Here is a 25,887-nt window from a genome sequence, read left to right as displayed (position 1 = left end):
CGGAAACAAAGAAACCATTGTTTTGTTGAAAGGGTTTACAAATAAATTCCCACATTATAATGTGATGGTAAGCTTTTGGTCATAGGACAAATATCCAGTCTCTAACAAAACATTTTAATTTGTATAACTTAACAAAAATAAAGAAGAATCACCAGTTTTAAACTCCTTAATAATTTATGAATTCAAAAAGTATGAACAAAGTAGTTATTTCCATTCTTCAGGAAAAAAGAATTTCAAATAGAACACAGTATCAAGCCCTTTTCTCTGTAACATATTTCTCACTGCACTGCTGGGTCATTTCTTTCTCTCTTTTTGAAATATTTGTCATAATCAAATTGAGTAAAGGCACTTTAAAGCAAAGGTATTAAAACCATATGCTCCCATGTAAGTCGATCATATGGAACAGGACATACTATGTACACGCACATAGTACAGGTTGAGGACAGTCAATGAAGAGTTCTGATTCAATATTCTCTAAAATCGATCATCGAGAGTGCTTTTAATGCATATCCACATATTCCCATTAAGGCAAAAATGAGACTAAATATAAAAGTGTTTTTATATGTACATGAGCAACTTCACAATTCAAACATTGTGCATTATGTCTGCCAAGAACAGAAGTGGTAACTTCTGACAAACAGATTGTAACATTGAGAGAATAAAAAACAAAACAAAAAACGACTTCTGTTGTTCATAGTCATACTTTCTCTTGCCATTCATTAGAACTGTAGTGATGCAATATTTACACAAGGAGGTGGACAGATTCATGAGTTGAAAAAAACAAAAAACAAAAGAAGACAGTGATTAATGTGACATGGCAAAAGTGAAACACTGGACTTAACGAGAACAACACGCTGACACCCTGACATACTGTACATACTGACACCGATACACATGACTGAAGAAGTCAAACGTGTAAACGTCGCTCCAGCCTCTTGTAAACAGCAACAGAAAAAACTCCAGACAGCTGAATTTCAGTGTGACAAGCACCTTGGGATGTCCCTTTGTCCTGTAGGGTGAGCACCGTGCTCTGGACTGAAGCCACACTGTGCAGAGGCCACATTCATATGTATTAACACTGTTACTGGAAACAGAAAATAAAAATGCCTCCAAAACCTCTCATTGTTTAACTGTAATCTTACCACATCGGCGTAACTTCGTACTTATCAATAAAGACAAAGTACCAGAACTTTTAAAGCTGAAAACAAAAAGCGTAAAAACTTTACAGGAGAAACGCAGTCACAAATTCCACCAGCTGGAAACAATGTCTAAGACAGACCGGCAGGGCTGGAAATAGCAACAAGTATAATAAAGCTGCCAATCGATTTTCATCACTAATTTAATCTGAGATTATGAGTGTGTATGTGTGTGTATGCATGAACGCAGAATTGCTGGGCTAACCTATCTCTGTATTCCCAGTTATTGCTGAAATTATTCTGTCAGTATTCTGTGGCCTTAGACGCAACAGTGTACGATTTAGTCACTGTGGAGGGCCATATCTGGGGACCTGGCTGTATATGGGCATATGTCGGCCAGGGTTCACTGTGAGGAGTCTTCAGGAAATTCTCCCCTCACAAAGTCATATTTACCAGCTACCCAGCTCACAGTTAAATGCGGTGGAAAAACAGCTCGGAAATCCAAGGGACACAGGAAAGTCTGTATGTGCTGTATTTTGAACATCGATGAACACTGATTTACAAATCATACTGTAAAAAAAGCTTGAAAACCAAATCACAAAATTGAAATAAAATCGACCCCAAAACATTAAACACAAATTTACAAGCAAAACATACATTTTAAAAAGCTCATTCTTAACCCACCATATTATTCACAAAGGGCCATTAATCAGTCAAAATAAATTGAAAAAAATATCAATCTGTCCATTAAAAAAAACGTATCTTCACCTCAGTTAAATATGTGGCCAGGATTCATTCTCATTACACTGTATTGCTCCTGATCTTTTAATAATGAATTGTACATGTTTTCTGCTTATAGCAGTGCTTGGGTGTTACCTGGAATTCGTAAAAAGATGTTTAATGGACAAAACATTAACACGTGTTATGGTGAAATTATGCTGAAGATTATTGCATAAAATGATTGGTTGGATGATATACAGCCACATCTATACCTTCTAACAGCACTAGTGTCTTATTTGACTGTGCTGGACAGCTCGCAAAGGCCAAAGTCCACCTCCCAAATGCCAAAGTCCCATTCACAAATGCCAAAGTCCTATTCACCAATGCAATGTTGCACTCACAAATGCAAAATCCCCCTCACAAATTCAAAGTCCCACTCACAAATGCCAAAATCTCACTCACAAATGCCAATCCCAAACCCCAAACCCCAAAGCTCACAATCCTATGAACCAACATACAGTCTGGACACTTTCCTCTCCATCTTTACGAACAGCCCAACTCTAACAGCAGGTAACGTGTGATGGGTGCGTGTAACAGCGTTTAACCCTGGGTGGCAAAATGGGAGGTGCTCGAGTTGTTCATTTCCTCACATAGTGGCCAATGAAAGCACAGCACTATAAAACTGGTAAAGAAAACACAGCGTTGTAAACGAACGCCGATCTCCGATACTCGGGAATAATAACCGTGCTGGAATACTTCACCATAACTGTGTTTAGAGCTCCCCATTCTGGTTTCGCCTCATCTTTAAATACTTTGCCAAAAGGACATACTTATACAAAAAACATATAATAAGGAGGAATAATAAGGCACAACCCATGTGGCCAATAACAATCTTGGGCAATACTTCATGCAAGAATGAGTATAAATGTATGTTTGTAAAAATCGCTAACACTCTAACGGACAAATTACAGGGCCAATGCTCACAGACAAGGGCCTTGCTCACTTGTTCAGTCCTTTCAATAAAACATTTCTCAGACAACATATGTAACATTTAATTTCAAATGATTTCATGTTGGAGATAATGTTGGATGTGCAGTGAAAATATAAACAGTCATAAACCTTCCAGATTCCGTTTAAAAAAACCTGAACAGGGTTTGACAATTGAGGCTTCAGTGCTGGATTGAATTGCTTGGGTTTTTGCATTAGAGCGTCAATTTGAGCTTCAAAACAGTCTTTTAAAAATAGTGTCATTGTAAAATTGAAAAAAGTAATAATTTTTTAAAAATATATAACTTCAAACAACAATTATGTCTCAGTCATGGACTGTACTTCTTAGGTGAAAAGGCACATCGGTAAAGTAAAATACAATTTTCAGATTAGAAAAACGTCAGATTCATCAAATAATTTAACATTATAAAAAGTGTATTTTTTCGGCATAATGCAATTAACATTAATACAGTTATTATAAAAAAAACAAATGGTTGCTCAATGCATGGGTAAAAAAAATAAAATAAAAAAAAGCTTGAGAAAAGGGAAAAGACGCAGTTTTGCCAAACAAACCCAGAGAAAAAGGTTAAGATGCGAAGAGCTCGGTAGGAATGTTGTGAATGTGGCGCGCACAGGGGCTAATACTTGTGCTGCAGGGGCACTTTGACAGTCTTTATCTCCGATATATGCGAGGACTTCTGGATGATGCAGCTGGTGGTTCCTGACTCGCTGTCCTTCCCCTGGGCCAGGTTGGTCAGAGCCATGGCGGCGTTGATCTCCCGCCAGGACGTCTCGTCTCTGCCCCGGCCCTTCTCCTGCCGGGAGCTGGGATTACATCAAACACCGCTTTAAATCCACACCAAGGTTTTCATTGTTACCGCTAGCGTTACTGCTGGTCACCGGGTACTGGGCTGGGTAGGGATCCTTCGCGCCCTGAGTGTGGAACTCTCGGCTCCACACTCATTGTATATTCTCAGATTTGAAAGGCTGAAATCATAACTGAAAATGTGAAAATAGTTTTTTTTTGACTGTGCTTTCATTAATAGCCTTTGGAGTTCTAACTTGATTTTAATTTTAATCGTGGCACATTGTGAAGAGCACAATGAAATAATTGCAAAAAAGATTGATTATTATTTGGTATAAAATCTGAAAATCACTGGAAGGATCCAGTGAGCAGGCACCTATTGAACCAAACCAGCCAATGCCAGCTGCTGGTCTGGCATTAAACTGGCACCACAGTGGACTTCCTTTTAAAAGCTGCTTCATTCATCTCAACAACCACCCCTGAACTGTCTGTTAGAAAACTGCTGTACCACTGATTGGCTTAAAAAGCTGGCTGACCAGCACTGGCGGACCAATCGTGAGCAGTCATTACATGTTTCCATGTAAGGGAAGGACAGAGTCCCAACCAGAGGGGGAATCAGAGGAGCGATACTCACTTGTCACATTGTCTCGATCCGTGGTCCACAGCCTCTGAAAACAGAAGAGGAGAAGGTTACTTTTAAAAACGGTGACATCATCTCGGAGGATCATGCCCGAGGAGTCGGTGAAGTAAGAAAATAAACGATGATGGCAACCTGCAGTTATTCCGTTTACGTCTGCACCGAGCTTTGAGGAAACAGAAATAAAAGGACTCAAACGTGGATAAAAAGAGTCAAACGAGGCGCTGAACTTCCTAACGGAGTGGAAAACATCTGACATAATTATTGATAATTACATTACTGACGCTTCGACGTTCACAATAGCAGACGAAGATAAGAGAACAGGCCTGAAGGGCAGCTCTGCTCCACCGCTGTTTGAACGGGTTGGGTCAACATCAGTGCAGCACGTGTCCCATCTGGAAACCATGAGCAGGGAATTGTGGGATTGCGAATGAAAGTGCCCAGGTGTACGTGTAATTTGTTATTGTCCCCTCACACACACTCAGCCTCTGCCTCTGACTGTAACCTGCCCGAGCCATTTTAATCATCCTCTCCGCTCGATCCCTCAGTTCTGTGACCGTTCATTCTGTCTTAACTACTACAGCAGGCTGACCAGTGAAGGAGGCTCCCCCCTCTACAGCCAGGTTCCCATTGATGTCTTCCCATCTGAGAGGCTTTTCTCTGGCCTGCATTTGAGTATATTCTTCTTAGTTTTTTACCTCAATTGCTCAATTTCTGGGGGCTCAGGACTGTTTTTTTTCCCACTTGTCTTTTCTATTCCCACGATAAGGGTATTGGTGACAGTATCTTTTAAAAAATGTTTTATAAAAGGTGACAAACTGGTGACCATGGTCAACATTTTCTATGCCACATTTAAATAAATAATAACAAAAATAAGTCACTTTTATGTTCACGGATGTGAAAATATCCTGTGGTCAATTCCTCATTATCAGAGATCATCCCTTAGTTTTATTCCTCTAGAGTAAATTTATCCCAGTGAGCAAAAGGCAGAAGACCTATAGAGGGGTTGGAATATAGATTGAGATACATTTTGGCATGCAGGTTAAGCCCAATACAACTCAGGTTTTATCCAGATATCGCCTGGCTACATCCTAATCGGCGAGAAAACCTTTTCACCCGAACGCTTAAGTGGCATTTCACCAACTTTTCACCACGATAATTCTCACTGGGATGGTAAAAATGAAATCATAACTGCAATAAGGAACATGTCCATTAAAATTTATTCTTGGATCTCAGCCCTCGACAGACCTGTGTTCTAACACAGGCCAACTTCCTCCATTATCAGCTCAAAGCATCAGGTATTTCAAACTGAGCTGCTTTTGACAGGAAAAAAGTCCAAAGAGGATTTGTGATTGGACTCCTGTGAATAGACAGAGAGCTTGCCTAAACTGAAATTATGAGCAATATTATACACATGCTGCAAGTCAGTCTTGTTTATAATTTCTTCGAAAGAGGGGAAATTAAACTGTGAGCACTGTGTGTGTATGTAACAGGTCTGTATGCAGAAATGGTGATTAGAAACAGCGAGTTGAAAAGGCTGTTCGGGAGGACAGGAAACAGAGGTACTCAGTGTGGAATTGGGGCAGGGAGGGGATAGAGGTACTCAGTGTGGAATTGGGGCAGGGAGGGGACAGACGTACTCAGTGTGGAATTGGGGAGGACAGGAAACAGAGGTACTCAGTGTGGAATTGGGGCAGGGAGGGAGAGAGGTACTCAGTGTGGAATTGGAGAGGATGGGGGACAGAGGTACTCAGTGTGGAATTGGGGAGGACAGGAAACAGAGGTACTCAGTGTGGAATTGGGGCAGGGAGGGGAGAGAGGTACTCAGTGTGGAATTGGGGATGACAGGGGACAGAGGTACTCAGTGTGGAATTGGGGGGGATAGAAAACAGAGGTACTCAGTGTGGAATTGGGGGGATAGGGAACAGAGGTACTCAGTGTGGAATTGGGGCAGGGAGGGGAGAGAGGCACTCAATGTGGAATTGGAGAGGATGGGGGACAGAGGTACTCAGTGTGGAATTGGAGAGGATGGGGGACAGAGGTACTCAGTGTGGAATTGGAGAGGATGGGGGATAGAGGTACTCAGTGTGGAATTGGAGAGGATGGGGGACAGAGGTACTCAGTGTGGAATTGGAGAGGATGGGGGACAGAGGTACTCAGTGTGGAATTGGAGAGGATGGGGGATAGAGGTACTCAGTGTGGAATTGGGGCAGGGAAGGGACAGAGGTACTCAGTGTGGAATTGGGGCAGGGAGGGGACAGAGGTACTCAGTGTGGAATTGGAGAGGATGGGGGAGAGAGGTACTCTGACTTAGCTCTGACTACAGTGAGAAGCGGATGGTGACAGGATCCGAATATCTAGCACACAAAAAATGCAGGCACACCCTTGTGTGGAAAAAACAGTCTTACAAGTGTGGGTTCTGTGCGTGCGTGTGCGTGTGTGTGTGAGCATATGATTGAGTCTGTGAAACCAATCTCTGTGTGTGGGATAAGGTTTATCAAAGCAACATATACCCCATTTGCTCAATGCTCTCACTTTTATGGCAACTCAGTGGTCTCCTTGTTGTTTTGTATTCATTAATTGTACACAGGTTGGTTAAGCTTGATTTGTTCTGTGGCATGTTCTTTCATGCAGATGTCCATGAGGGTTGTATCAGCAGATGTTTTGGTTTGAGAACTGCACATGACATTGCATGGAAGCTATGGCATCTCACCAAGCACAGCTTTCTTGCAAAGGAAAAGGCATTTAATGGCTTTTACAAACACTCCAGCTTCTGCAGGAATCTGGTCCTCTGAGTCCAAGGCAGGAATGTTTACGAGAGCATGTTATTCAATCAATGCAGCCCCGCTCAAAAGCCTAGCCCGTCGTTCTGTAGCTCTGGGAATATGCACACCATATCATTCCTTCATGCAGAAAAGGTAGACATCTTAACATTCTTTCTCCTGTAGACCACTCTCTCTGGGGCTGCACTGTGAACTCAGAACAACGTTTCCAACTCAGAGATTTTATCACCAGATCCAGATTCATGTGACGCTAACGTATATGTGAATTATATATTTTGGTTTGCTAAGAATTCTAAATAAGTATAATAAAAAAACGTGTTTTTCCAGTCGAGAGAATTGCCTCATAGTTTCAAATACCCAAAGCTTTCAGCTGCTTGCAAACGATGCTCCAATGTTTTAAAGCAGGTGTACAGTATGTGTGTAGAAGTTTTTCTGCTGATTTTCATCTTTTTCAGTGTCTTTTTTCTGCAGTTTTTAAACACTCTCAGGTGCTGCGTCTCCCCTCCTGACTCTCTTTTTACGAGGTACGCACGCATCACCGGTTTGCAGAAGACAGCACAGGAGAGCCAAAGCTGTGGATTTCGCTTTTAAACACACGCCTAGCCTAAGCATCGGTTAGCGAAAACGACACGGAGCCCAGGTGTGCACCTGCTGTCGGCTCGTACCGCCAGAACCGCGCCGAGCAACAGAGGACCGTCGCGCTGTCTGCTTCTCCGCAGCCCCGCCAAAACAAACACCGCCGCGTCTCCCCGTCAGGAGAGAGAAAAGCGAAACTCGCGCCGTACTTCATGTAGTCTGCTGTAGAACATTTCTTCCGCTGCTTCACAGGTCATTAATATCTGTATGAGTATGACACTGTCTCCCCTCACAGGCCCTTTAGCCCGGGCCTCACCCTCTCCCCAGCGAGGAGTTTCTTCCACTGCGAATCTCCGCGGAGCACTCGGACTGCGAGGCTAACCTTTCTGCAGCAGCTTTCGCGCACTCTTTCATCTGCTGTTACTGAAACGCCGCTTGGCGTAGCGTCAATGTTTACACAAAATATACAGCGCTCTAGCTTCACAATGGTACATACTGGTACATTCTGGTAAGCCGGTAAATACTGTAGTACGATAGTATGTCAAATGATACATGTTACATTTAAATGTGTTTACATTAGAAACTTTCCATTTCTCTCTACTGAGCCAGCATCAGAACAAATGCATTGGGGTTGATTCTGTGCCACGGTGACTCCAAACTCAATCCCCGGAACGTGAAATCCTGGAGGACAATAGCATCTACAAGTACCGTATGCGTGGTTTCTGTTTAATCAGCAGCTAATTTAGGCTTGCCTTCTTTCATTCGAGCCCAATATCTTAGAGCAACGGTGTCAACCCTTGAGTGCTGAGATACCTGCAGGTATCTGTGGTTTTCCTTTCAGTCAGTGGCCAATTATGGGCCTGAGATCACAGTCTGTGGACTCTAAAGCTAATCGACAACTCCAGTGAATCATTGATGACGATGAACATTAAAAAAAACAGCAGACATTGTGGACTGGATTCTGAAACCTGTGACTTAGGGCAGTGGTGCGGAACCAGCTGATATGTTCATCCAAATGTCTCAGTGAGATTTCAACAAAAAAAGAAAATTAATTAACTGTCACTCTTTATTCATTGCCTTCATTTATCAGCCAATCAGAGAAAACCCACTACCGCTGTCCGTCATCTCCCAAACTCAGACCTCACACCATTTGAGTGTAAGCACGTTGTCACCAGTTTCAGATTTTATGTGGTATGAGCACTTAAAAACGCAAAGATGCTGTTTTACAGCAAGTCAAACAACTGCTCGAAGAATGAAACCCTAAATCTGTGTCTGAATTTTATATTTTTCTACTGAAAATAAACATTCGGAAGCTGCAGTTTTTCCCTCCATGTGTACAGTTACATCTGCCTCACACGTGTGAATGTGGAGACACTTTTTGGTTGCTTGCTGATCACCCTAGCAACACTTTCATTAACATTTCCATGGATTCAATCACAATTTGTCCACACTCGACCATTAAAATGAAAACAGCATTATGCAACACTGACATTTATTTGTAAGGACAAAGTGAGGCCTGTATTCAATCCGAAGGTGTCCTTAACTTTACCTTTCGAAACAAAAGTCTAAGTGTTAAATTCTTTCTTTACAAGCTAAGTGTTGGTGTGTTCATTTTGATTATCTCTGAGCTCGGTGAACTGTATTGCTGGAAGTTGTAAACTAAAATCTGTCCCAAAAAGACAGAAAGTTAACTGAATCCAGGCCATTGATTTAGCACAGTCTTTCTCAACTGCAGTGAGCAACAATAACAGTTACCTGTGATTATAATATAATAATCATTTTATTTGTATAGCTGACGTTGCCTATCACGTGGTAAGTCACTCGTAACTTAGCAAGACCAAACCGCTATGTTCACTTTTGATTCATTGTATCTGACAGCCTAGCAACACTTCAGAAGCGCTTCGTGTTGCCTGTAAAATGGCAAAAAATAAAACAAATTAAACAATCTAAGCACTGTATTGTTCTTTAATTTTACTTTTTTAAATTGTACTTTGTTTTAACTCTTTGGTAAAACTGTTGAGAACTACGTAGCACAGCACTGACATTATCTCACGTTACGTCTTATTATTGTTTCATTCGCCTCCTTATTAGCACCATTCATGCAAATGACTACTTTAGTCCATATTCATATTTCCACACTGAAATACCTTTTTCTTAAGCACGCAATAGTAGAACCTTCAATGGCATGCTTTAATATGTGGATGTTAGCTCCCTGAATGAGACCGGAATTATCATTGTAGGCTGGAATCGAGTAACTTATCAAGTAAACCACATGTATCTGTACTGATAACTTTATTGTACTGATACTGATGGACCAACACTTGCTGGGCTGGGGACGTTGTTGGCTAGGTCTGCCGCTGTTGCTCCTACAGTAACTCATAACCAGTATGTTCTCTTCTATTGAAAGTCACTCAGGATAATAATGCCTGCTAAATGAATGTGATGTAGTCACATGCAATGTAATAAATTCTCAGGTTACTGTACTCATAACCAGTTTAGGCAGGGATCGAGAAGCAGCACCTCCGACCAACACAGGTCTATGTACTAGGACTTGAGAAACAATAGCCTTGATTCAATCAACATTCGTTTTTACTTTCAAATAAATGCCAGTGGGACTACCTCTCCTCACGGGCAGCCTGGCGAGTTAATGCCAACTGGTTTGAAGAACGAGAATAACGTTTGCTTTCGACTGCGAGCGAAAGTGAAGTGTTGACTGCTGTCTTAGCGGTCAGGAGCGAGTCTCCCAATGCCATAGGGAGGCACAGCAGGGAGGCGCAGTGGGAGGCGCAGTGGGAGGCCCAGCTCCCTTAAAACACTGTTTATTTAAGGTCCGGTCTGCTGCTCCTCGCTCATCTCCAGGGCGTGGTCGTGTCCAAGCCGGTCAGCCCAAACCGGGGGGGGCCACGTACAGAAAATTGGAAGGTGGACCTCCAACGGGGAACAAAATGTTATTTCCAAACTCCTTTGCCTAAAACATCTACAATGCACATTTTTTTAAACAATCCCTAACGCCAAGGAAAATGAACATTTTATAAATCAATTTTTTCCCTTGAGTGTGTTTTTTGCTACCGAATGTCAGTTGGCCTTAATGCTCTGGTGTGGTGCTACCGACCGTTTTTCGTAGATTGTGAAAGGCATTAGTGGCAGATCACTGTGCATTCCTATGACAGGAGAGAGTGCCAGGCCAAGACAGCTACAGTGAAGGCTAAAAAACAGGCGAACAATCACGCTCAAAGAATGTGATTTAACACAAGGGCCAGATTGGAGGAGACATACTTCTGGGTCTTCTGCTTGCAATGTACTGTACCACAGTGAATGCACAAATCACTCAAGGCCTGTGTCGAATTTAAAACGCAGACGCTCACAAACAAAAAAGCATCGCCCCTCCGAAAGAAATGTGTTCCTGAAAATAGACGTGGCTAACAATCACTGTACCCTTCCACTGTGCCAGACCCGTAATAGGAACAATAGACAGCAGACAGTCTCCCTTTCATCGGCTATCTACCCAGAGGGGGGGAAAGGAGGTTAGAGAACACTTAACTGTGGGACTCATCCAGCAAGTGAGGACTTATCGGACCGCCATCAGGAACAGCTGCCGGCTGGCCAGCATTTTGCAGTTTGGCGCTGCGGCAATCCGCTAGTGGCAGGACCATTGACAAGCTATTTCACCTTCTTTTAACCCTTTGAAGAGTAGAGTTTTTGGAATGTTTTTTTTTCTCAAGATTCTAAGACAGTGTTCTGGAACATCACTGCTTTCACTGGATTCAGCCGTGATTGTTACATCAGCATTAGAATGTTCAGTTTAGAACATTCTAATCACATTGTCTGTCATCTTAAATCATGAAAGGATTACAACCGATCCTCACCCTGCTGCCATACTGTAGTGCTGAATTGGCGCTCAATTGAACACTGGCAGATGGATGGCTCTGTTGACAGTGGCCTTCCGGGGGGGGTCACTGTACACTTGTACCGAACAGCTACTGATTCTTAGCATAGCCACATAGCCACTTCTGAGAACGCGTTCTTATTCGGTCACAGTGGGTGATGATGTTACAGCTTTATAACGGCAGGACAACCGCAGTTGGAAACCCTCACGAGAAAGCGCCTGACTTGGATCAAATCAGTACACAAGCAGCTATTGGACAAGAGCGCTTCAGACACTAACTGTATTTATGCAAGTCATCATGGGAGATACAAATGCATTCGTTAATATGTACACTATGAGAGTTGATTTAGCACTACAGATTAAATTGCAAACAAATGAATCCACAAGATTGGCATCGCCCACAGGCACACACGCAAAATGTTCAGTGTAGAATGAACTCTGACGGAGTATTTTTAACTCTAATAGAGCACATGTGGCTTGTATTAGAGTCAAATAAACTGCTTTAGAATGAATTTAAAATGAATGAATGTTTCTTTGTAGTTGATCTGCTGGGACTATTCATAAAAAATTCAAGTAAAACCAAACCAGTGGAAAACACTATTTTAATGTTTATAGCAATAGTTCCCAAACATTGGGTCATAAGATAAATGTCAAAATAAATTAGTGTAGGCTACTATGATGTAGTCTGCATTGACATTTACACCAGTCTAATCCAACACACACAATACAGCAACTCCATGCACAGAGCAGGCAATAGAGCAAAACTTAGCTCCATGTTATGACAAGTGCTAATCCTCAATTTTTTTGCGGGCCACTATGGTGCCCATTTGCAAAACTGGTGGGCGCTTGATTACTGAGAGGCTACAAGATTTGTTTCTGCATTTTCTTGATCTCATCTCTCCAGAAAACATCCGTTTCTATGTGACATGGCTGTACATGTATGGCATGAAATCACATAACAAAGGCCTGTACAGTAGTTTGGGTGAGACCAGGCAGTACCTGGGTGAGGAATCTGCCCAGGTTTGGCTGGTGCTAGGAGAACATGGAGGTGTTTGTGTTCTTCACTATTAACTTGTGCTCCATTTCGGGGGGTTCAAACACGAGAACCCGGTTATGTCACTGGCTGACTCCATCTAAAGCATAGATACCAGGTACAAGATGCACCTAGATAGCCTGACTGAGATGTTAACCTCATTATGCACTCTTTCTGGGGAAATTCCAAAATTCATTCTCAGAAGATGTAATTGTTGGACTCAGTCAACATTTGTCCTTAACATTCAGCGGTTTTTGTCATTTATTTTCAATCAGCACATCAATCCTGAAAATCTTTAGCCAATCACACACACACACACACCCACACACACACCCACACACACACCATCTCCAGGAAAACAGTCACCATGTCACCGCGACACTTTCCAGGACACACACTGAACACACTCCTCCGGGCGAAGCCTCCTCTCCGGCCCTCAGGGCCTGAGACATCAGAAATGTGGAAGTGCTTAGCAGTAAGGGATAAATACAGGCCGCTGATGCACTTTACTGCAGTAAAAACAAACGCCACGGCCCCCGCCTTCGCCAGAACGCCCATTTCATTTTCCACTATGGAGCGGACGAAAACAGACAGCACCTTATAGTCCAAGGATGTCTGAGACGAGTTTCCTCAGTAACAATCCACATCTGTTCATCTCACTGTACCTGAAATGATCGATTTGTCCTCCTTCAAGAAGCTGGATGAGTTAATCAAGCGCAAAATAACTGACTGTGTACATTTCTGGCTCTGTTCTAAGCATGATTCAGTAATTATCATGGCGGGTTATTGTTTAGTTTTACATTTAAAAAACCTGCTTCGATGAAACATGATCAGGCTCACTAACAAAAAAAAACAACTAACTTTTCACTCTGTTTGCATCCATTCATAACCATCTAACATATCTAAGTAATAGTTGAATGCAGTTGAAATTGTACTTCCCTCTAGGGTCTTTCAGCGCACTTATCCCTGGTTATGGCTGTGCACTTTGTTGTACGTCGCTCTGGATAAGAGCGTCTGCCAAATGCCAATAATGTAAAATGTAATGTAATATTATTTTACCGGCACACAAAAGTCTAAAGAACACTAAAAGTAAGAGTGAAGGTGTTTGACATTCTCTGTTAAGGAGTGGAACTGCTTTGGTTCTTATAAAATGTTTCCGAGCACGGGAGTTGAGTTTTATTGCATTTCAAACAGCGTCCCCCGAGCTTCAATAATGTCTGGGGTTGTTCAATATCAGGTGCTCACTGTGACCTAATTTGGCCTAATTGAACTCACTCTGTGAGTCTCTGTGGCCCCGTTCAAACCCTGCTCTCTTCTGTCCGCTTAACATATTCCTGGCTTAACTGTGCTTCAGCTATTGTCCTCCACCAACCCCGCTGCCACGAATTACACACAGTTTATGTATTTCTAGACCGTGGTTAAACAGGCAATGGTCTGCCCAAGAACATGGCCAACAGGTGGTTTGGTAACAAAGTATCATTGAAAATACTGTGCTGCACTCCCAAAAGGAGGAGAAGCAAGAAACACAATCACTTTAAAATGTTAAAAATCCATTTCACTCAAGCCGATGTGAATAAACCTTTGAAACGAATATTTTTTTGTTCCCTAGTACTAGTGATAATGTTAGAGAGAGACACTAAAAACATATAAGGACATGAAATAACCCTTTAGCCCAAACTATAGTACTGTTAGCATCACTGGGAAAGTTACGTATAAATACAGTATTTCCCCCATTTGACTTTAATCATTTCTGCTCCTGGGTCCTGTTTCATTTCAGCTGAACAAACGATCAACCGCAGGCATCGAAACGTCTGCCCACAATCTATGGTTCACTCGTAAAAACCCATCATATTCTCAGGGCTAATTGATATTTATTTCCTAAATTATCCTTATCAGATCCACCGTGACAGAAGCATGGCTTTGAGCAGGAGGAAAAATGCCGAGAGATTCCAGGCGTTTAATATCCCATTAAGGCATAATTTGCCAAGGAACTCCTGGCACATTTGACGGAATTATCCAGCCCTGTATTTTCAACAAATTTCCCAACAGGCCTCTGGTTTTCCAAACAAAGACTTTGAATTTTCCACCAAAGAAACAAAAGAAGGTCTACACCTACCACCCCCTGTCCAGTGGTCAGACTGTTTGGATACAGGAACAACGGGTTCTGCCCACCAGCGCGAAAAGGCGAGAATCAAAACGGAACATAACGAGATGACCCGGCAGACCTTTAGCGGAACGGCGTGATAAAACTCTGAGGCTTACCGGCGCGGTAGACGAAGTTGGCCTCCGTTTCCGAGGACGAGGGCGAGAGCAGCTCCTCGTCGTACTCGTTGGAGCTGAAGGAGCCGGAGTGGTTGCGTTTGCGCGAGTCCGTGACGCCGTTGGAGGCCATGACGTGACGCAGCGAGTCGTTGAGGTACCGGTGCAGAAGGTTGCTCTTGTATTTGGGCGCGGGGGAGGTGTAGTCCTCGCCCAGGGACGCGTCGGCCCTCAGCCCCGCCCCGATGACCACGCCCTCCTTCCTGATAACGCTCTGGTACATGGGCTTGCTGAACTCGACGGGTCCCGCCTCATTCCGCAGGGGGTTCTCCACTTCTGTAGGAGGGGGAACAGAGAGCAGAGTCACAACACAATCCTGGGATCAGGGACAGGTGCTCAGGGTAGGCTCAGTAGCCTATTCCAGTTCAGACCTGCTCCCAGCTCAACATGGTTTAGCTGGCTGACCATTTCAGACCAGTTCTGAGCTAGACATGGTTTAGCTGGTTGACCAGTTCAGACCAGCTCCCAGCTCGACATGGTTTAGCTGGTTGACCAGTTCAGTCCAGCTCCCAGCTCAACATGGTTTAACTGGTTGACCAGTTCAGAAGAGCTCTGAGCTGGACATGGTTTAGCTGGTTGACCAATTCTGATCAGCTCCCAGCTCAACATGGTTTAGCTGGTTGACCAGATCAGACCAGCTTCGAGCTGGACATGGTTTAGCTGATTCACCAGTTCAGACCAGCTCCCAGCTCAACATGGTTTGACTAGCTCAAGTTATGTTTTGAAACAGCTTATGCCCAGGGGAGACCATCTTATGACCAGCTTGATCAGCTCATTTTTCGTGCTGGTGAAGCTGTCACAGCTGTATTTTACAGCAGGGTAGGCTTCGTCTTCCACAAGAAAATCAAAACAACAACTGAAGCAGTCCGAATATTCAATGGCATGCTAGTTTTAATTACAACCCCGCAAGCAAGGACCTATTGGATCGCTGACGGAGACATCTGCTGGCATGGCAGCACTTTTGCACTGCGGTCAAAACACTGACAGCAGGCCCATTCACCAATTACTCTGGCTCGATCCTCACCATGACTGCTAGTGAACCTCTCTAGTGCCTATTTGCAAGACGCTAAGGGGCTAACAGCTGTGGGCTGCTATCAGGCCATTGTGTGCTAGCTAGCTCGGACCCTGGATCCAACAAACAGTACATACCAGTGGCATTGATTTAACCAACAGACAGTCCGTAACACTGTCTAAGATGTGTTTTTTATTCTCATGGTTTGGCACATAATTTCAAAAATTGCTCAACTTGGAAACCTGTTTGTTTTAGAAAATAAACCAATATTTGTTGTGTAAACCAATACTTCTTGAGTCAAAGCAAGTTAGAAAAGCTGGACCTCATGCCTGTAGTGCACTATGTGCATATCACAAATTCACACTGAGTGAACTACTGGAAAATAATCCATGCCATAGTAGTACCCTACCCTACCCAAAGTCAAACACTCAAACTCTGCAAATTAGTCCAGTTTTTTTATCCACTGTGCCATACTCTAAAACCCCACTGTCTATGAACTGTCATATCTGAAATATCTGAAATGGCTCATTTGCCAGGCCAATTTCACAGCTTTTATTTAAAACACAGCCAGAGAGAATTGCAGTCAAGGTTTTGTCAAAACTCTGGCTCTGCTTCACTCGAAAATCAAATCAAATGTTGATGGTAAACACATTCCATACAAAACAATGGTAAACACATTCCAAAAACAAAACAAAACAACAAAGAAAGCTCAAAGGCAGGTGCATAGCTGGGTGGGTACTATGGTACTGGGTAGGTACTGTGACCTAAGTGTTGATGGCATCTCACCCTGAGCGTAACCTGAGCACTGTGCAGGTCTCAGGAGTGCAGTTCATCATTTATTTGAAGGCTCCTGCATAAGAGCTATAAACTCTTTCATAAGCACTACAAAGCACATTTATTTTGTGCTCATAAATGCTTATGTAGTGCTTATAAATGCGTTGTTTAGTGCTTATGAAGGAGTTATATAGGTGTCATGTAAGTTAATTTACTTTGTCTAACTGGCTCTCCCTTGTCATAGAGCAGCTGACCCCTCCAAAGCCTAACAAGGGTTCTTTCTTTCTTTTTTTTTCTATAAATACTGGTTTGAAAACATTTGAAAACACTTGCGAGTGCCCTGAGACCGAGTCTGTCTAACATATTAATCATCAAAATATACGTAACAAAAACAAGTGAAAGAAGAATTTTTAAAGGTTGGGAAGTTCGGAATATTGGTGAAAATAAAGTCTTCCGTTAAATCTTTCATTAAATCTGCCAGTAATAATCTTCTGAAAGGATTTTACTGCCAACTTTGTCAGTAATCCATAGTAATTTACTAGTGTCTAAAGCATTCATCTCATACTGCTGTCCAGGAGCGTCACGGTATCTGCAGATTTTTGGGTTTTCTTTTTAATTAGCCGCCAGCCTTGAAAACTTGAAAACAAAGTCAACAGACTCTTTAGCCAGTCAATGGCTCCATGCAAGCTTCCATAAAGTGCCCAAGTGACACCAGAAACCAGCAGATACTGCAGTCCTCAAACGCTCAAATCAAGATTAGATTAAATTAGATTCCATCGAGGACCATGTTGGACACGACTGTCTGGGCTGTACGATGTGAAACTCGAAAATTAAATCTGATCTAATCTATTTGAAACTATAAGATCGCAAATACGTTGTTCACCGAAGATCCTAATGCTGATGTAAAGAAAATGAGCTAACTCTTCCGGGGGTTAAGTGGGTTTAGTAAGTGTCCGTAGGGCGAGGCGTACCTTCCGAACAGGAGTCATCGCTGCTGACACTCAGCCTCTCGGCGTTGCCCTGGACGTACTTGTTGTAGAGCTTTATCCGCAGCGCCCAGCTGAGGTCGGGCTGCCTCACCGTGTTCTTCAGCCGCCGCCTGGCGTTGGCGAACCAGTTAGACACCTGCAGCAAAACACCGCACAACAAAAACGCGGCCCGATCAGCTTCCCGTGGTGCTCGGGACAACTCGAGGTGTAGGTCATCTTGCCGAGATAGAGTTAAGACCCTCCTCTTCAAAGTCCAGCTCGGAATCTCCATGCTAACCATTTTAAAACTGTTACCCAGACCTAGACCTTTTTTTTCTATAGAGCCTCTTTGTTGTTCTTCATATAATATAGTTCATTTCTCCTTAGGATAGCTTTATTCTTGCTTATATAACTCAATTTCATCTTCAATACGCTTGTTGACCAGTTGCCAATGAAGTCTGCACCTCCTGAACCTTACTGTCCCTAGTGACTGTACTGTAATTTCACCCTCAGGGGAATTACTGCACTGACTGAAGTAAGTTGAATAAATTCCACAAACATTAACATTATGAATAGCAAAGCAGCGGTTTTGCTACTCACAATTCCTAATATATGGATGATTCATAATTATTTTTGTATGAATAATGAATAATCGTATATTATTATTTACAAGATCTGGTATTACCCAGAAACAGAGAAAAAGCAATCGTGTCTTCTGCAGTTGCAAACTTAAAAAAAAAAATTGTTAAATGAAGGCCATGATCAGTTCATCTAGGTTGTTTAAGGACAAGCAGGTTGGACAGACAGACAGACTGCGGACACTGCGGCTCTCCAGGAACACAGCTGAACAGCACTGAATCTACATCATATGCTTCAAATGACCTAACCTGGCAGTCCACATCTGAAGCATGATAATGGCTCTAGGATAATACATTTCGCCTGGCAGTACACTTTCAAGTGACAGTCAGCTCATCCATGACCACAGACCATTTCGCATTTCACATCAAACTGCTGGAAGTGAGGAGGAAAAGACATTTTTTCCACGGCTGATAGAATTAAAAGGCCTGGACCACTCATTTTTGGAAACTCGCTCTGGGTTTTGCCCTGTTTCTTTCATTAGTCCCTCGTTCTTTTTGGAAGTCTTCATTCCGTGTCCATTTCTAAGAATCCTATTCAAACTTCAGCTGTTACCACTAATTGCAAACAAACACAGAAGCCTGTCAATATGTCCCCTTATCTGTGTCTGAAGCTTGAGCGCGAGCCTTATTTTTGCCTTTCGCAAAAACACGGATACAGTGAATCGATTGTGTCTGCTGAACTCTGAAAACCCTACGAGCCGCTTTATTTATTTGTGTATCTGTCTGAAGGAGAAATGTTCACTGGATCCGGGCCACTTTCTAAGTCACATTATTTGGCGCAGGGCTCCAAAACCAGTTAACTGGTGATTTAATTGTGGCGAGCGCGAGTACGTGCCAAACTGCACTTTTGTGAAGACAAAAGCCAAGAGCCTTTTATTTATTTGTGACACAGTATTAAGGACAAATGTTGATTGAATCCAGGCCAGACTCTAAATCACAGGATTCGGTGCCGTTGTCCCAGCGGTGTACTTTAATGGCTATATATAAAACAGGAAAACACGGCTATATACAGCGTTTGTACATACGATGCCACGGGGGTGTCACAAGCCTCTCGTGAAATGCAGCTCTGCTGCTGAGCTGTGCAGTTCCTGCAGCCGGGAACGTATCTGTAGGAGGCTGTGAGCTCACCGTGCCAGGGCAGCAGGGCTAAGCACACGATCCTTACAGTACTGATACAGGGCAAAACTGCCTCTGTACTGCATCACACGCAGAATTGGGTCAAATTGTAATTTGACATACTTTAACGTAGGCACCGGTACAGTTCTAGCCGATTACTACTGATAATTTTAAAAATAGGAACATTGATTTTGCATGGACAGTTCTGTGCATGGATGTTTTGTGTTAAATATACACAACATATGGCCTTTTTTGGACCATATGTAACCTGTAAGAGTAGATTTACCCTGCACATTTCACTCGGTGTTCAGCTGAAAATCCTGCGGGTTCTGACCGGGTTGGTTTGAAATGTACATGAGGGGCACATAAGGGGTTAATGTATTTCAGATGTGTATGTGACCCAGGCCCGGTCACACACTGTACTGACGGGAAGCCAAGTGTACTGGAGTCACCCTAAACTTAGCCTTGACGGGCCCTTCCTCCCATGCCTGGCGCGTGCCAGGGAAAGGCTGTCAGCAGACAGGACTCTGCAGGGCCTGGAAGGGATGCCATTACTGCCATTGTCCTTCCCTTCACCGAGCCAGGAAGGCAGCGGTGCGCAGGGTATTCAGCGAAGAGGGTTTCCAGTAGTCCTCATCTTTCAAATATTTTATGATGGTTCATTTAAACAATAGCAAATCGTGACTCACAAATATGACTGGTATTAATATCAAGTGCTGAGTAATTTAGCAGATGTTCTTGAGCAGAGCCACTTACAGGTTTATCGAGTGCGTTTGCTCGGCTGGGCTCTGGGTTTTTTGAATAGACAAAAAATCGTGCTTCATGCATTCTTTATTCCGGATTATTTTTTACCTGCAATTTCCTGTCCAGATTCATTTCCTTTCCGGATTTTACAGATTATTATAAGTTTAAAAATGTGAATCTTTCCTTGAAAAGTTACTCTAGGTTAATTTTAAGATTTAATTGTTGTGGATACATACATGTCTTATTGGCTGGTAGAAATTGAATAGAATTCTTGAAAACAGTTAAATTGTAGTTAATTCTTCAATTGCATTGCCAAGGGATTCACTTCATTCAAATACAAACCAGTGCAAAACTGGAAATCTGATTTGACATAAACATCAAAATGTCATGGAAACACTTTCCCTCAAAATACAAAGATGCGGTTACAGGATCAACAAACCAGACTGTAACCCAAGGTTTGGGTTAAATCCACCTCGGGTTCAGTCAATTCAGGAAATTAATCAAATTTGATGAATGCCCATAATAATATATGATAATTTCATTCATAAATTGAATTTCGGTTCATTTCCTGAGTTGACGGAATTGCATTGTGCCGGAGCCAGGCCGGCGTCCCCCATGGGACCGGGCACGGTCCGTTTACCTGGACCAGGGTCATCTGGGAGCCCAGGGCCAGCAGGATCTTCTCGGTTTTGGTGGGGTAGGGGTTGTCGCGGTGCTTATAAAGCCACTGCTTCAGAGGCCGCGCCATGTCCTGGAGGGCCTGCCGCTTGTGCCTGACCTTACCGCCACTCTGCCGGGACCTGCGGGAGAAGCACCCGGATCTCATTCCCAGCTCCTCGTATACCGGAATACCCAGCCTATTCCCAACACACCTACTGTAGATACACAGCCCACAGCGGAACACAGCCGGAATACCCAGCCTATTCCTAACACACCTACTGTAGATACACAGCCCACAGCTGAACACAGCCGGAATACCCAGCCTATTCCTAACACACCTACTGTAGATACACAGCCCACAGCTGAACACAGCCGGAATACCCAGCCTATTCCTAACACACCTACTGTAGATACACAGCGCACAGCGGAACACAGCCGGAATACCCAGCCAATTCCTAACAGGCCTACTGTAGATATACAGCCCACAGCTGAACACAGCCAGAATACCCAGCCTATTCCTAACACACCTACTGTAGATACACAGCCCACAGCTGAACACAGCCGGAATACCCGGCCTATTCCTAACACACCTACTGTAGATACACAGCCCACAGCTGAACACAGCCGGAATACCCGGCCTATTCATAACACACCTACTGTAGATACACAGCCCACAGCTGAACACAGCCGGAATACCCAGCCTATTCCTAACACACCTACTGTAGATACACAGCCCACAGCTGAACACAGCCGAAATACCCAGCCAATTCCTAACACCCCTACTGTAGATACACACCCCACAGCTGAACACAGCCGTAATACCCGGCCTATTCATAACCCTCACGCTTGTGTCGCACCTACTGTAGATCCACAGCCCACAGTTGAACGCTCACAACCGAAAACCACCTCAATTCACATCCAAAACCTGAACACCACCAAGAGCCAGAACCCAACACCTGAACATTCACACCAAGGCGCCTTGATCCTAATTACACTGCTGATATCTTTAACAGTAGTAAAATAATAATAATTTAATAACCATTCATAAATTACCAGTCAAATATTACTGCTATTAATGTAACACAGCTGAACAGTGCTTAAACGGTACTAAATTATCCTAATCTGAACACCTTCACTCACGGAACACGATGAGTTTTTCCACATTATAAAGGACTGTAGAAAGTAGATAACATGCTGATTGTGTACAAAGGCCCTTCTCCCAGTACACTTGTGTAAAGCATTGAAGTGATGACTCTTCCTGATCCCCAGTACAGCCACAGCCTGAACACCGTAATACAGTGGGTGCAGTGGGGTCTTGAACACTCTTGAACATATACAATAAAACAGTGCCCAAAAAGATGCAGATTACATGTTATGTACTGTACTGTATTACCCTCCAGCATATTGCAATCTCAGCTGCAAATGAAAATATTCAGCTGTAATATTCATAATATCAATTATAAAAATATTGTATGACAAGGCTATTGTGACTGTTACTGCTGTTACTACAACTACTACATACATTTTCTTATAATAATTAATTATTATTATTATAATCATTATCATTCATTCATTCATTCATTCATCCATTCATTATCCTAACCCGCTTATCCTGAACAGGGTCGCAGGGGGCTGGAGCCTATCCCAGCATACATTGGGCGAAAGACAGAAACACACCCTGGACAGGTCGCCAGTCCATCACAGGGCACACACACTATTCACTCACACACTCATACCTACGGGCAATTTAGACTCTCCAATCAGCCTAACCTGCATGTCTTTGGACTGTGGAAGGAAACCGGAGTACCCGGAGGAAACCCACGCTAACACGGGGAGAGCATGCAAACTCCGCACAGAGAGGCCTCGGCCGACGGGGATTCGAACCCAGGACCTCCTTGCTGTGAGGATTATTATTATTATTATTATTATTATTATTATACGATTCTACTGTATGCTTACAATTATTTTTGAACCATATAAGTGTAAATACAGCACCTCTTTCTCGCAGAGTAGGCTCCATGGTGCGATCAATCAAATGCGCTACTTTACTTTCACATCGAAAACAAAGCTCGTGTCGCACTTTTTACATCGCTCAGAGTTCATTCAATCTGAAGAAATGAAGATCGGATCAAAACCTGCTCCCGTCAAACAGTAATTCTATGTATGCACCAACCTGCAGATGTCACCGTAGAGCTGGGAAAACGGATCTCAGCCCGTCTGAAAGCACCGCAGATATAATGCGTTTCCTTTCAACCTCAAGCTTGCCTGAGGTTGGTATTCTATAAATATTTTCCTTGTATCTTGTTCTGTATGAGCAACTCAAAGAACTCTTTGCTCCCTGTACAATTTTAGCGCTGCAATGTTTATATTAATATTTTCGTTAGCAATTCAACTGCCAGTGAAGCACGAGCTATTACTTCAGCCTGTCGTTACACAAGTTCAGTAGACGTCCAAGTCAAACTACATGACATACTATATCTCCAAGTAAAAACTCGTATCTTGTGACATTATGTTGGTGTAAATCATGGATTAGCTACGGAGGTATACTGCACAACCTGAAATTAACACGATTTTTGTTTTGTTATCATTACTTTATTATTCCCTCATTTTATACGTCGACAAACAAAAAACACCACACATACAATTATAATACATATCCTTATAAGTCAATGTGCACTGCTCATATATTCAATGACTGGGTTGAGAACACATTTTATTATTTTTTTTATGTGATTTATACAGTTTGCCCGATTGGTATTGACTCAAACAACACATTTACCGGGGACTTTCAAAGAACCCATAAGTTGTCTTTAAAAATAAAAACGATATGCGTATGTTTGCTTTTTATAGGACAAAAAATGTGTATACATACCCAGGCTTCCTATGCCTGATGGGAGAGCTCTCTTTGATTGGCTGGTTGCCAGACAGAATATCTGGATGCTGCCGATCAAGAACCTCTAAGTAGTTTATACTGCTCATTTCCACCTCTTTCGCATTTTCTTCAATGAGGACTTGGTTGCTTAATTTGTTGAAAACTATCGCGTTCATCTTTGGTATGGGTTTCTTCCAATATCTCCTCAGCGAACGTCTTCAGGAACCGGCTTGTTACTGAGAGCTGCCCAAGTTAGTCCTGGTTACGTCCCTGTAAAATAAATAAATACATAAATGAATAAATTAAGAAATAAATAAATAGATCAATACATTTGGTCTCATTCCACGTTTTGAAGCTTACCTACTAGCGACTTTGTATGGTTACGTTGTACGTGAAGGCAATGGATTTTTAGTTGTAATCCACCAGTGCAATGCTATTGAATCAAAAATAAAACCACTCCTGCCATCATGCATACTGAATGTACTGATGCGCGCCCGCCCGGTCTCACACACACACACACACGCACACACACACGCACGCACGCACGCACGCACGCACACACACCATAAGACCTGAAACGCCAAACACTTCGTCTATGTTAATTTTCACGATTATTACAGGCTGCAATTCGTGTTAAAATGAGATATAGCCTGCTGTATAATATTTCTGTATATTACTGTACGTCAGTGGTACTGTTAGTAGAGCTGTTCCTGGTGCATGTCAAAATATTCTTGCAGACAGTGTGTTATAGTTAATGGTAACTGTGTCTCATTACTGCTGTAAGCATCTTTTCTCAGAGTATCAACATAGCACCGTGAATATAACGCGTTTAGTAAATAAATTGCATCGGCTGATTCAAGTGCCGCAAAACACAAAGCACTTTCATCGATTATGTTTCATTAAAATTATAATTCAAATAAAACGATTTTGAAATTTTGCAAATGTAGTCATTTCTAAACTGGGATTTCAAAACGTGTTTACTTACAGGCTGCATGTATATGTTCATCAGACTAGACCATAAACTATACGCGCATTGTAGCCAGCAGCTTTGCAAATTAAGCTCTGCAAGTATTTTCAAGGGGAAAGCAAACGTTCGGTTCGTTCGCGTGTAAATATTAAACGTGGCCAGAGCCCCGCGTAACCTTGCATAGTAAGTAGGAAAACGATAAATAAAATCCATTACCTGAATAGCGCCCCTCCTGCGTCTCTCTCTACTGATATATATCTCTCTCCGATTTCCATTCCCTGCTCACATGTTCCCCTTTAAAAGTTCCTGAGCTCATATCACAGAATCCGCAGAAGCCAGGCTGCTTTATTCGTCCGGCCTCGGGATAATTTTATACCGCGCCCGGGAATATGAATACGCTATCCTTCTCATGTTTCCTAGCATATCAGAGCAGCGTGTGAACATAGGGATGATGTTTTATGCCTGTTCCGCCGCACAGGTGCGAGAGACGATTGGTGAGAGCGCGCAGTGTTGCCCGCTAGGTAAACTCTCTGGACCACTTCCAGAAGCCGGCAGCACAGAGAAATACTTTGTTCATAGCAGTGGCCGGCTGTTCTAATTCTTGAGTGGAATTTATAAAAGCGCAGTAGCTGTGCCTGTGCTGTTGAGTGTACAGTAGGCTATTGCAAATTGAGACAAGTTGCGATGTTCTGGGAGAGCGGTTGCAGGTGTAAGAGTTTATGAGATAAAAACGACAAAACGATTTTGCGAAGAATATTTTCTGAATGCACAAATGTGAGTTTTAACGGAATGCATTTGAATTTTATCCTCATGTGGGTACCTGCAAGCAATGCTCGAAGCAAGTAGGCCTATTTACAATAATTGTATTCAGAACTATCGAAGGACTTGCAGACAAAAAATGTTCTTTGACTTGTCTCCACATAGGCATATTTTTAGTACTTTATGGAACCCTGAAGTTTGAAAGCTGCTAGACAAATAACCATTTTGCCCAACAAAGAACACTTGAACTCGATTGGGTTCTTCTATGGAACCACAGGGTTGCATTTGGAACCTTTTTTTTTTTTTAAACTGAGGGTGTATGCTTATGTCAGTTAGTATCTGTCTTCTCACTTAATGCTTTCGGAATTTCCTAAATAGGATATTTTATGGTGATACGCTCCGGGGAATTTTGGAGCAGTGGCTGCAAGGTACCGGCTATACCTTGTTCTAACATAATGGCGGTACCAATAATGTTCACTTTACAATTTATTTGTA

At 42.7% G+C, this 25,887-nt stretch overlaps 1 protein-coding gene across 2 annotated transcripts; it reads right to left on the bottom strand.

Annotated features, from left to right (window-relative positions):
• LOC133137188 (homeobox protein Mohawk-like) lies at nt 1-24,936 on the bottom strand. Of its 2 annotated transcripts, none has more exons than XM_061255289.1 (7): nt 24,850-24,936; nt 23,667-23,936; nt 20,775-20,934; nt 17,640-17,793; nt 14,826-15,158; nt 4,283-4,316; nt 1-3,668 (listed from the first exon to the last, which is right to left on the bottom strand). In XM_061255289.1, exons 2-7 carry the CDS (start codon nt 23,840-23,842, stop codon nt 3,482-3,484), a joined length of 1,044 nt encoding a protein of 347 aa, XP_061111273.1. In that variant the 5' UTR covers nt 23,843-23,936; nt 24,850-24,936; the 3' UTR covers nt 1-3,481. The 2 variants fall into 2 exon arrangements, with proteins under 2 accessions (XP_061111273.1, XP_061111272.1); XM_061255288.1 differs by lacking the exon at nt 24,850-24,936 and adding an exon at nt 24,027-24,113.
• Nucleotides 24,937-25,887: the final 951 nt, after the last annotated feature.

The sequence above is a fragment of the Conger conger genome, chromosome 9 (genome assembly GCF_963514075.1).
Source record: "Conger conger chromosome 9, fConCon1.1, whole genome shotgun sequence".
Classification (NCBI taxonomy): Eukaryota; Metazoa; Chordata; class Actinopteri; order Anguilliformes; family Congridae; genus Conger; species Conger conger.
This window is presented reverse-complemented; position numbering and strand designations above follow the sequence as displayed.

Bases quoted from the DNA above. Each gene is read 5' to 3' on its own strand.
- LOC133137188 (XM_061255289.1), bottom strand. From the start codon at position 23,842: ATGAACGCGATAGTTTTCAACAAATTAAGCAACCAAGTCCTCATTGAA. The intron at 20,935-23,666 runs GTATGTATACAC...CTTCTCCCGCAG, and splicing joins ATCAGGCATAGGAAGCCTGG to GTCCCGGCAGAGTGGCGGTA. The intron at 15,159-17,639 runs GTACGCCTCGCC...CCCCTCCTACAG, and splicing joins CGATGACTCCTGTTCGGAAG to AAGTGGAGAACCCCCTGCGG.